The 12500-nt window shown below is 38.6% G+C and overlaps 1 protein-coding gene and 1 long non-coding RNA gene across 3 annotated transcripts in view; one reads left to right on the top strand and one right to left on the bottom strand.

Moving 5' to 3' along the window:
• LOC130235405 (rho GTPase-activating protein 6) overlaps positions 1-12500 on the top strand; it is a 79153-nt gene that overhangs the window by 49776 nt on the left and 16877 nt on the right. For both annotated transcript variants that reach the window (XM_056465981.1, XM_056465983.1), the window contains exons 2-3: positions 4953-5112; positions 6879-6947. In XM_056465981.1, coding sequence (XP_056321956.1) covers positions 4953-5112; positions 6879-6947 — 229 coding nt within the window. The remainder of the gene's footprint in view (positions 1-4952; positions 5113-6878; positions 6948-12500) is intronic.
• On the bottom strand, positions 4909-9661 carry LOC130235406 (uncharacterized). Its single transcript, XR_008838395.1, has 3 exons — positions 9249-9661; positions 6794-6922; positions 4909-5106 (listed from the first exon to the last, which is right to left on the bottom strand). It is a non-coding gene; the product is annotated as an uncharacterized LOC130235406 (long non-coding RNA).

The raw sequence follows: 12500 nt of genomic DNA, 5'->3' as shown, positions 1-12500 counted from the left end.
GTGAATAATTCTGACTTGTCCTGTATATAGCAGGAAGGATAAAACAGCATGAATGAGTGATGGTTTCAAAAGAGCAGATGATCTATGAACACCATTTAGTTCACTTGGAATTGTTGGAAAGGCCCTGGAAATGTGTTGGTGGACCCCTGTGAGACTGAAAGCAGGAAAGTTTTGGTTGTTGTGTGACTGTAAGCTTCTTTGGAGCTGGACTCATATGACAGTTTCCACTTCAGCATGGATCAAAGAGAGCGTAATCTGGTCAGGGCAGATTTACAGGCTGGTTAATCAGAGGTTGTGGGGATCTGCTTCACAGTCTGTTTCCTTCCTGACCGCTCATTAGGACTGCATGATATAGCTGGAAAACTCAGTGTGTGTGTGTGTGTGCTCCTTGTATTTATCACATTGTTGGGACCCATGAGTATAGCAGTACCAGTAAATCTGAACCTTATGGGGACATTTTTTGTGGTCCCTATGAGGAAAAAGGCACTTTTTAATGTATTCATTCATTCATTCTCCATTGGCTTAGTCCCTTTATTAATCAGGGGTCACCACAGCGGAATGAACCGCCAACTATTCCAGCATATGTTTTACACAGCGGATGCCCTTCCAGCTGCAACCCAGTACTGGGAAACAGCCATACACACTCATTTACACACATACACTACGAACAATTTAGTTAATCAGTTCCCCTATAGCACATGTGTTTGGACTGTGGGGGAAACCGGAGCACCAACACGGGGAGAACATGAAAACTCCATACACAAATGCCAACTGACCCAGCCGGGACTCGAACCAGCGACCTTCTATGAAAAATTCTAGATAGCGAACAGGTAAAAGCACCTGCTATAGTCCTGCCAGACGCATTTATTCTTACACCGGCTGTAAAAATGGCTAATTTGTTGATGGTGTCTTTGCTTCAGAAGTGTCATCTTATCTAATTGAGTCTGAGACCGCTGGCCAAACCTGCAGCAGAGATCGTTCCCAGAAATCCCTACAAGGAAAAGAGGAGTAAAAGAAAAAGCAACAAAACATGAGTGTCTGGGTTTGATTTCACAAGTCTTTCAGATGCCAAGAATTCTGCAGCGCTTGTTACTGCATGTTCACCAAAACCTGGCCTTAATCTGAGGGAGTAGAAGATTCTGGTTCTGTGCACTTTTACTGTATCTGAACAATCATCAGCGTATTAAACACAACAGAGCACAAGTGACACTCATTCCTCACTGAGAAACCTCCCATACAGAAATCTGCTATATGGAGAAATATGCAAATTACATATGACATGCAAGTTCCTATTTGGATTTTATATGTCATATATGCAACATATTCACTCACCGGCCACTTTATTAGGTACACCGTACTAGTACCGTGTTGGACCCTTTTGCCGTCAGAACTGCCTTGATCCTTCATGGCAGAGAATCAACAAGCCACTGGAGATATTCCTCAGAGATTTTGCTCCATATTGACATGATAGCATCACACAGTTGCTGCAGATTTGTCGGCTGCACATCCATGATGCCAATCTCCCGTTCCACCACATCCCAAAGGTGCTCTATTGGATTGAGCTCTGGTGACTGTGGAGGCCATTTGAGCACAGTGAACTCATTGTCATGTTCAAGAAACCAGTCTGAGATGATTGGTGCTTTATGACATGGTGCTTATCCTGCTGGAAGTAGCCATCAGAAGATGGAGACACTGTGGTCATAAAGGGACGGACATGGTCAGCAACAATACTCAGGTAGGCTGTGGTGTTGACACCATGCTCAATTGGTACTAATGGACCCAAAGTGTGCCAAGAAAATATCCCCCACACCATTACACCACCACCACCAGTCTGAACTGTTGATACAAGGCAGGATGGATCCATGCTTTCATGTTGCTGATGCCAAATTCTGAGCCGACCATCTGAATGTGGCAGCAGAAATGGAGACTCATCAGACCAGGCAACGTTTCTCCAATCTTCTATTGTCCTGTTTTGGTGAGCCTGTGTGAATTGTAGCCTCAGTTTCCTGTTCTTAGCTGACAGGAGTGGCACCCGGTGTGGTCTTCTGCTGCTGTAGCCCATCCGCCTCAAGGTTGGACGTGGTGTGTGTTCAGAGACGCTCTTCTGCAGACCTCGGTTGTAACGAGTGCTTATTTGAGTTACTGTTGCCTTTCTATCAGCTGGAACCAGTCTGCAGGGGTGCCCACGGCCACCCATGTGGCCACCCCAATATGATTTTGCTGTTGATATTATCAGTTTAAATGTACTTTAAATGTAATTTAGAGCAGCCACTAAATTATTGTGGATTGATTGGTGCCACTGATGCAGCAGATTCACTCCCCCTCCCCGTTCATCATTGACAGCACACACACACACACACACCTTCAATAGACAGCAATGGCAATTTAATATTTACTTTAAGGTACATTAATAAAATAAGCTGTATTAATAATATTGTGGCTCAAAAAAGAAAATGGATAAATTCTCTAGGGTCTGTATAGTGCGTGTGTGTGTGTGTGTGTGTGTGTGTGTGTGTGTGTGTGTGTGTGTGTGTGTGTGTGTGTGTGTGTGTGTATAGTAATGCCTTTTGTTCATTTGTTTGGTTTATTGATTAACTCATTGATCTTCATTAATTTTAGTAATGGCATATAGCGTATGCTGTATAATAAATGTATGTGAAAAATAACTCAAGAGTTATTTATACATATATATATATATATATATATATTTATATGGAAAGTTTTTTAAAACTAAATATTGTTAAAAAAATATTGTTTTTTTTATTATTGAAATTAAATGTATTGATTTTTTTTATTAATTGCGATATTTCAAGAGTAATTATTAAATAATTGAATTAAAACCACATTATTTCTACCAGAAACAAAAATATAGCATCACACTTAATTATTAATTTTTTTTGTGTGTGTGTGGCACCCCAAGATTTGGTGCAGCCTCCTCTGGCCACCCCTAAGAAAAGTTTCTGGGGCGCCACCGCCAGTCTGGCCATTCTCCTCTGACCTCTGGCATCAACAAGGCATTTGCGCCCACAGAACTGCCCCTCACTGGATATTTCTCTTATTCTGATCATTCTCTGTAAACCCTAGAGATGGTTGTGCGTGAAAATCCCAGTAGATCAGCAGTTTCTGAAATACTCAGACCAGCCCGTCTGGCACCAACAACCATGCCACGTTCAAAGTCACTTAAATCAGTGGTTCCCAACAGGGGGGTCTCCATGTCAGAAAGCTCTGTGGGGGGTTGCGTCATATTTTAAAACATTTTAGCAGTGGACAATTAGGAGAACGATCATATTGCCTTAGTTCATTTTCTCCCCTGGCTGATCAAAAAATGAACAAATAAGTAATTCGTCCTCCACAAAATAAGACTCACTGATTCACCTCCAGCAGCTAATAGTAATGACCCAAGCATACTGGACCCAGGTGAGGAAGCTCCACATATTTCAGATCACAGCACTAGTAATACTGGAAACACAAAGATAGCTACCTGAACTATGGTTGTATTTCATTTTCTCGAAGCAAAGAGTCCCTGACCCAGCCACAGTGCATTACTGCACCAAAGTTCTTACTAAGGAATGCATGAGGCCATCCAAATCAATAAGCCATTTGCAGACTTGTATTGTGTTGTATTTGTAAAGTGTTTCCAATACAAATGGTCGTTTTTTTACATACCTAGTGCAAACGTATAGGAGCGATAATATCATTGATTTGGATGGTCCCTAAATGGCCTAGGAGCTCAACACATTACAGATATGCTCACTGAATACAAACCTAACAGATCACTCAGATCTTTAGGATCAAATAAACTAGAAATTCCAAGAGTTCAGTCAAAGCAGGGTGAATCTGCTTTCATCTACTAACAGCGCCCCCTGCTGCTGGAATCAGCTTCCAGAAATGATCAGATGTGCTCCAACATTAGGCACATTCACATCAAGACTGAACACACATCTGTTTAGCTGTGCCTTTACTGAACGAGCACTGTGCTACGTCCGACAGATCGAGCTATTGTGTTTTTCTCTTCTTTTCATTCTTTTATAACACATTTAATCTGTTTTTATGCTTATTTTTTATTTTTTTTAATCATTTTTATTATTTGTTTTTATTTTTCTTATGCTTGTCTCATTTATTCCTGTTTATGTAAAGCACTTTGGATTGCCACTGTGTATGAAATGTGCTGTATAAATAAACTTGCCTTGCCTTGCCTTGCCTTGCCTAAATGTGGAGGGGGGGGGGGGGGGGGTGGCTTACAATATTTTCCGGGGGAAAAGGGGGAAAAAAGTTTGGGAACCACTGACTTAAATCCCCTTTCCTCTCCATTCTGATGCTCGGTTTGAACTGCAGCAGATCGTCTTGACCATGTCTACATGCCTAAATGAGTTGAGTTGCTGCCATGTGATTGGCTGATTAGACATTTGCACTAACGAGCAGTTGGACAGGTGTACCTAATAAAGTGGCCGGTGAGTGAATTTCGAAACTAGTATTCAGCTTAAAGTGACATTTAAAGGCTTAACTAGGGTAATTAGGGTAAAGTTAGGGTAATTAGGCAAGTCATTGTTTAACAGTGGTTTGTTCTGGAGACAATCCAAAACTAATATTGCTGTAGGGGCTAATAATATTGACCTTAAAATGGCTTTAAAACAATTAAAAACTGCTTTTATTCTAGCTGAAATAAAACAAATAAGACTTTCTCCAGAAGAACAAATATAATAGGAAATACTGTGAAAATTTCCTGAATCTGTTCAACATCATTTGGGAAATATTTGAAAAGGAAAATCACAGGAGGGTGAATAATTCTGACGTTAGCTGTATGTATATATATATATATATATATATATATATATATATATATATATATATATATATATATATATATATATATATATATATATATATATATATATATATGATGCTGGGCTTTATTTGACTGTGTGTTGTTGTTGTTGTTGTTTTGTCTGCAGGGAGAGTTCAGCTGTAGGAAAGCGTCCGCTCAGAATCTCCTGATGCAGTCGGTGTCCATCCAGAGTCTGTCAGAGCTGGAGAGAGTGCGGCTGCAGGAGGTGTCGCTCGCCAGACTGAGTAAAGACTTCGACCTGGGATGCCAGATCACCATCCCTAAAGGTAAACGCACAAACACACACACACATAGACAGATGCAAACACACATGCACAGATATAGACACAAATGGACAAACATTGACTCATGTAAACACATACACACACACACAGATTTGCCCGCACACACACAGATTCACAGATAGACACACACAAATGCATAAACACACACGCACACAGACAGACAGACACACACATGTGCATACACTCTCAGACATACAGGCACACACATTGACCCGTCCGCGCACACCTACACACGCATTCACACACCAACAAATATTTAAACACAGACACACATTCACACACACACCAACACACATGTAAACACAGACACAAACACACACAGACAAACAAATACACACACATACTCAGACATTCATGCAAACCTTCACACACACACACACACACACACACACACACACACACACAGACAGACAAATACACACACATACTCAGACATTCATGCAAACCTTCACACACACACACCAACACACATGTAGACACACACACACACACACACACACACACACACACACAGACAGACAAATACACACACATACTCAGACATTCATGCAAACCTTTACACACACACACACACACACACGCACACACAGACACAGACAAATACACACACATACTCACACACACACCAAACACACACAAACATGTCCAGGCACACACACACACACACACACACACACAGACACAGACAAATACACACACATACTCACACACACACCAAACACACACAAACATGTCCAGGCACACACACACACACACACACACACACAAAGAAACATTTACACACACCAACATATATGTAGACAAAGACACAGATAGCCACACACACGCACGCTCATAGACAGACACAGAAATAAACACGCACACACACACATATCCATACATAGACACAGACAGACAGACACACACACGCATAAACACAGAGACAGACAGACGCATACACACAAACACACACACACACACACAGATTCACAGACAGACACACACACATAAACACAGAAACAGACAGACACATACACACAAACACACACACACACACACACACACACACACACACAGATTCACAGATGGACACTCAAACGCATGCACACACACACATACAGACAGACAGACAGACAGACACACACACGCGCACACACGGATAGACACACTTTGACCCACGTGCATACACATTCACACACACACTCTCAGACACACAAACACACATGAAAACAGACACACACACACACATTCATCCAAACGTTCACACGCACAGACACTGACATACACACACACACACACACACACACAGACACACATTGACCCATATGCAAACACAGACACCAACACATATTTAAACACAGACACGCATTCTCACACACACACATAGACACAGCCACACACATATACTCACACATTTACACAAACATTCACACACACATGCATGCAAACATTCACACACACACACTGACATACACACACACACACACATACACACACATGCACAAACACACACACCAAACACATGAATACAGACACACACACACAAAGAAACATTTACACACACCAACATATATGTAGACAAAGACGCAGACAGCCACACACACACACATACACACACACACACTCACGCATTCACTGACGCGCACACATTCATGCAAACATTCAGACACACACACACACACACATGTTTTCGGAGTCCTCCAGGAGTGTGGCTGGTGTGATTGTCTGCTGTTTTCCAGTGTTCTCATTTGTCTTCTGCTGTTCTCCAGATGGCCAGAAGAGGAAAAAGTCCCTGAGGAGGAAGCTGGATTCCCTATCAAAGGAAAAGAGAGACAGAGGTGTGACTTTGGCTTTTAGGTTTATTTAAAGTATTCCTCTACCAGTTGAATTTGTAAGCTGTGAATGGCTTTTAGGGGTGGCACGGTGGCCCAGTGGTTAGCATTGTGGCCTCACAGTAAGAAGGTTGCTGGTTCGAGTCCCAGCTGGGTCAGTTGGTGTTTCTGTGTGGAGTTTGCATGTTCTCCCTGTGTTGGTGTGGGTTTCCTCCGGGTGCTCCGGTTTCCCCCACAGTCCAAACACCTGCGCTATAGGGGAATTGATGAACTAAGTTGGCCGTAGTGTATGAGTGTGTGTGTGAATGAGAGTGTATGGGTGTTTCCCAGTGTTGGGTTGCTGCCGGAAGGGCATCCACTGTGTGAAATATGTGCTGGAATAGTTGGCGGTTCATTCCGCTGTGGCGACCCCTGATGAATAAGAGACTAAGCGGAAGGTAGATGAATGAATGGCTTTCAGTTTGTTGTTTTGTCTTGTTGTCTATAGACTGATGCATCAATAGATATTTGACTATCTTTTTATTTAACTCATATATGTGAAGAGTTCTGATGCAAAAGCCGCTGAAAAGGGAGCTAATGACATTGAGTGAATGCTTTAGGCATGTAGTACATGTTCAACAAATAGATGTGCTTCAAATAATCTCAATCGCAGCTTCAGCGAGTTCAGAAATAACAGTTTGTTGGCTAAAGCCGCTAAACTCCACTTGCCTTTGACAGCAAAAGCCGCTATATCCCGAGAACCAATCAGAAGGTGCGAATCGAATCTCGTGTTCAATGTAGCAGCGCGCTGATACGCCAGCTTTATGAGGAGACTGTTTTATTCCACTTCCGATTTTCAAAGATGGAGTTTGATGAACTGGATGAGCCTGTCTGACTGTCAGTGAATGGGTAATAAACGTCCCTTACCTCAAAACTCTGTGCATTATAAGGAAAAGAAAACACACTGTACACTGAAAAAAGTGTTGCATGCTAAAGTGTTGCAAACAATTCATTTGTGTTGAATTTAAACAAACAAATTAAATTCAGCTAATTTTAACTTAATTTGTTTGTTTAAATTCAGCACAAATAAATTGTTTACAACCACTTAACGTAAAAATATTGAGTCAATCCAAGAAATCATTTGTGAATCATTTTTTTTTCAGTGTACAGTCGGGAGTGTAACATGCATTCATAACGTTTTTTTGCGCAGCGACGCTACTTTGAATGAGTCTGATTTACTATACATTAACGGCAACTCCATTTCACGAAAGACTAAGTTAAGATGCTGTTCTTTTATCCCTCATGGATGCTATGAGGATAAACAAGAGACAAAAAAGAGACCAAGACCTTGAGTATGGTGAGAATGAATGAACGATCGCTTTTAAAAGTGTCTGAGAGGTGTCCGCTTTTGCCCAGTAGGCTTACCTTGTGTTTTATTTGCTAATTTAAGCTATTTTTCAAAAGATAAATATAATATATAAAACTATACATTATTTATATTACTTCATAATACGCCTGATAAGCTTTTATATTAATGGACAATGCACAGATATTGATGTTTCACAATGTTTACAATGTTCACATTGCTCTACTGTACATTACATCTAAATCCCAAATATCAGAAATGACAACAGAGTGTTAGGATGTAATTAATGTCAGTTTTAATGTTATTGATTAATGCACTTACTTTACAGATTTCATTCATTCATTCATTTTCCTTCTGCTTAGTCCCTGGTTTATCAGGGGTCACCACAGCGGAATGAACCGCCACTTACTTGACAGATTTATACATTTTTAATTTTAGGTGTTTTATGTTTGGTGAAATAGTTTATAATTGCATCTTTAGTGATTTTCAATTAATGACACTGTCTTGTCTCAATAAGTGGATTTAGAGGTTTTTGCAAAAAAAGCACAAGTGGATTTAGCTGGTTTTAACAAAAGAAAATCTCCATTTTCATTATCTATCAAATTAAACTTCTGAACCTAATCAGAGGAGCCTGGTAGAAAATGCTCATTTACAAGAAAGGAGGTCTGATAGATTTAGAGGGTTTTACATCTGAAATCTTCATATATATATATATATGTGACCTTTATACTTCACGCCCGAACCCACTTCATTCACCCTTCAGCAATACACAGACACTGGACTCGGATGAGGAGGATTTTATTTTGCCCTACACACAGAGCAGTAACAGTGAGATCAACACGGTTTAACTTTAGCATCCACATCCACAGCAGTTCTCCCTAACTCTGCTGCAGTCTATACTGAAAGTTTAGATCATTATTATAAAAACAAAGATAGAAATATAAAATATAATAGAAAATTACCTGCACACAGAGCAGTAACAGTGAGATCAACACGGTTTAACTTTAGCATCCACATCTAAAACACATATACTTCATTAGCACTTGCTGTAAGCACATGGGGAAAACATCAAGATGAGATTAAAAGTATCAAAATCAAACAAATATGAAAAGAAAACGCACTCTATCGATCACTAAATGTATATAAAGTGTGCTAGACTTTTAAAGCTGCATCCAATCAATCATTTAAATGATATTTTTATATTTTAGTGTGGAGCTAACACATAACCCGACTCACCCACAGCAGTTCTCCCTAACTCTGCTGCAGTCTACACAGACTCTGTGCGCAATAGCGCCACCGGCGAACTAGCAGGAACTGCACTTCCATTAAAGCAGGATTTAATAATAAACTATTAACATGGTATATATTTATTTCGTTACATATATATATATATATATATATATATATATATATATATATATATATATATATATATATATATATCAGCATTGTTTTAATGGAATATTAAGTAAAAAATATAAATACATATACCCATTTCATTTACTAGCATGTTCCAAAAATCATATATGTCACCTAGAAATAGAGTACAATTTCAGCATTGACATTATTACATACATTTGTGATTTAAAAAAACACTTTTAAATTCCTGATATGGTTTATTTTAAGATTCAAAGGAAAAATATGTCAGATTCCACCATTGCAATCCCACATGAAAAAATACTATGGTAACTGATAGTAAATACTTAGTGTTTTTGAACCATACTAAAGTGGATTATGCTGTATATGTAATTTACAACTTTGTTAATGAATGTGCCAGCATAATGTAATGTGAAAAATAGTGAACTAATAGCCTGTAATAAATACTGTAGTACACTTTAGTTTTTACTACAGTAAACTGTGGTGTACTGTAGTATAATATACCATATGGTTGTAGAAAACTACAGTATAGGCTCATTTTTTAATAGAAATTTAGTTTTTGTGTTACCATAGCAACTATAGAATCAGCAGATTGAATAATATAGTTATTATGTTACCATAGCAACAACAGAATCACTACAACAGATCAATTTATATAAAGTTCTTGTGTTACCATAACAACCACTGAATCAACAATTTGTATAGTTCTTGTTACGATAGCAACCACAGAATCACCACAACAGATAAATGTATATAGTTGTTGTGTTACCATAGCAACTACAGAATCACCACAACAGATCGATTTATATAGTTCTCGTTACCATAGCAAACACAGAATCAACAATTAAAATAGTTCTTGTGTTACCATAGCAACCACAGGACCACCACAAGAGATCGATTTATATAGTTAGTGTTACCATAGCAACTACAGAATCACAACAACAGATCAATTAATGTAGTCCTTGTGTTACCATAGCAACTATAAAATCACCACAACATATTAATTAATATAGTTATTGTGTTACCTTAGCAACTAAAGAACCACAACAGATCAATTATTATAGTTCTTGTGTTATCATAGCAACTACAGAGCCACAACAGATCGATTAATAAAGTTCTTGTGTTACCATAGCGACTACAGAACTACAACAGATTGATTATAAAAGTCCTTGTGTTACCATAGCAACTATAAAATCACCACAACATATTAAATAATATAGTTCTTGTTACCATAGCAACTAAAGAACCACAACAGATCAATTAATAAAGTTCTTGTGTTACCATAGCGACTATAGAACCACAACAGATCAATTAATAAAGTTCTTGTGTTACCATAGCGACTACAGAACGACAACAGATTGATTATAAAAGTCCTTGTGTTACAATAGCAACTATAAAATCACCACAACACATTAAATAATATAGTTCTTGTGTTACCATAGCAACTAAAGAACCACAACAGATCAATTAATAAAGTTCTTGTGTTACCATAGCGACTACAGAACCACAACAGATCAATTAATAAAGTTCTTGTGCTACCATAGCAACTACAGAACCACAACAGATCAATTAATAAAGTTCTTGTGCTACCATAGCGACTACAGAACCACAACAGATCAATTAATAAAGTTCTTGTGTTACCATAGCGACTACAGAACCACAACAGATCAATTAATAAAGTTCTTTTGTTACCATAGCGACTACAGAACCACAACAGATCAATTAATAAAGTTCTTGTGTTACCATAGCGACTACAGAACCACAACAGATCAATTAATAAAGTTCTTGTGTTACCATTGCGACTACAGAACCACAACAGATCAATTAATAAATTTCTTGTGTTACCATAGCGACTACAGAACCACAACAGATCAATTAATAAAGTTATTGTGTTACCATAGCGACTACAGAACCACAACAGATCAATTAACAAAGTTCTTGTGTTACCATAGCGACTACAGAACCACAACAGATCAATTAATAAAGTTATTGTGTTATCATAGCGACTACAGAACCACAACAGATCAATTAATAAAGTTATTGTGTTACCATAGCGACTACAGAACCACAACAGATCAATTAACAAAGTTGTTGTGTTACCATAGCGACTACAGAACCACAACAGATCAATTAACAAAGTTCTTGTGCTACCATGGCGACTACAGAACCACAACAGATCAATTAATAAAGTTCTTGTGTTACCATAGCGACTACAGAACCACAACAGATCAATTAATAAAGTTCTTGTGTTACCATAGCGACTACAGAACCACAACAGATCAATTAATAAAGTTCTTGTGTTACCATAGCGACTACAGAACCACAACAGATCAATTAATAAAGTTGTTGTGTTACTATAGCGACTACAGAACCACAACAGATCAATTAATAAAGTTCTTGTGTTACCATAGCGACTACAGAACCACAACAGATCAATTAACAAAGTTCTTGTGTTACCATAGCGACTACAGAACCACAACAGATCAATTAATAAAGTTCTTGTGTTACCATAGCGACTACAGAACCACAACAGATCAATTAATAAAGTTCTTGTGTTACCATAGCGACTACAGAACCACAACAGATCAATTAATAAAGTTCTTGTGTTACCATAGCGACTACAGAACCACAACAGATCAATTAATAAAGTTGTTGTGTTACCATAGCGACTACAGAACCACAACAGATCAATTAATAAAGTTCTTGTGTTACCATAGCGACTACAGAACCACAACAGATCAATTAACAAAGTTCTTGTGTTACCATAGCGACTACAGAACCACAACAGATCGATTAATAAAGTTCTTGTGTTACCATAGCGACTACAGAACCACAAC

The sequence above is a fragment of the Danio aesculapii genome, chromosome 9 (assembly GCF_903798145.1).
Source record: "Danio aesculapii chromosome 9, fDanAes4.1, whole genome shotgun sequence".
NCBI lineage: Eukaryota > Metazoa > Chordata > Actinopteri > Cypriniformes > Danionidae > Danio > Danio aesculapii.
Note: the sequence above shows the minus strand (reverse complement) of the source record. Positions and strands in the feature narration are given on the sequence as shown.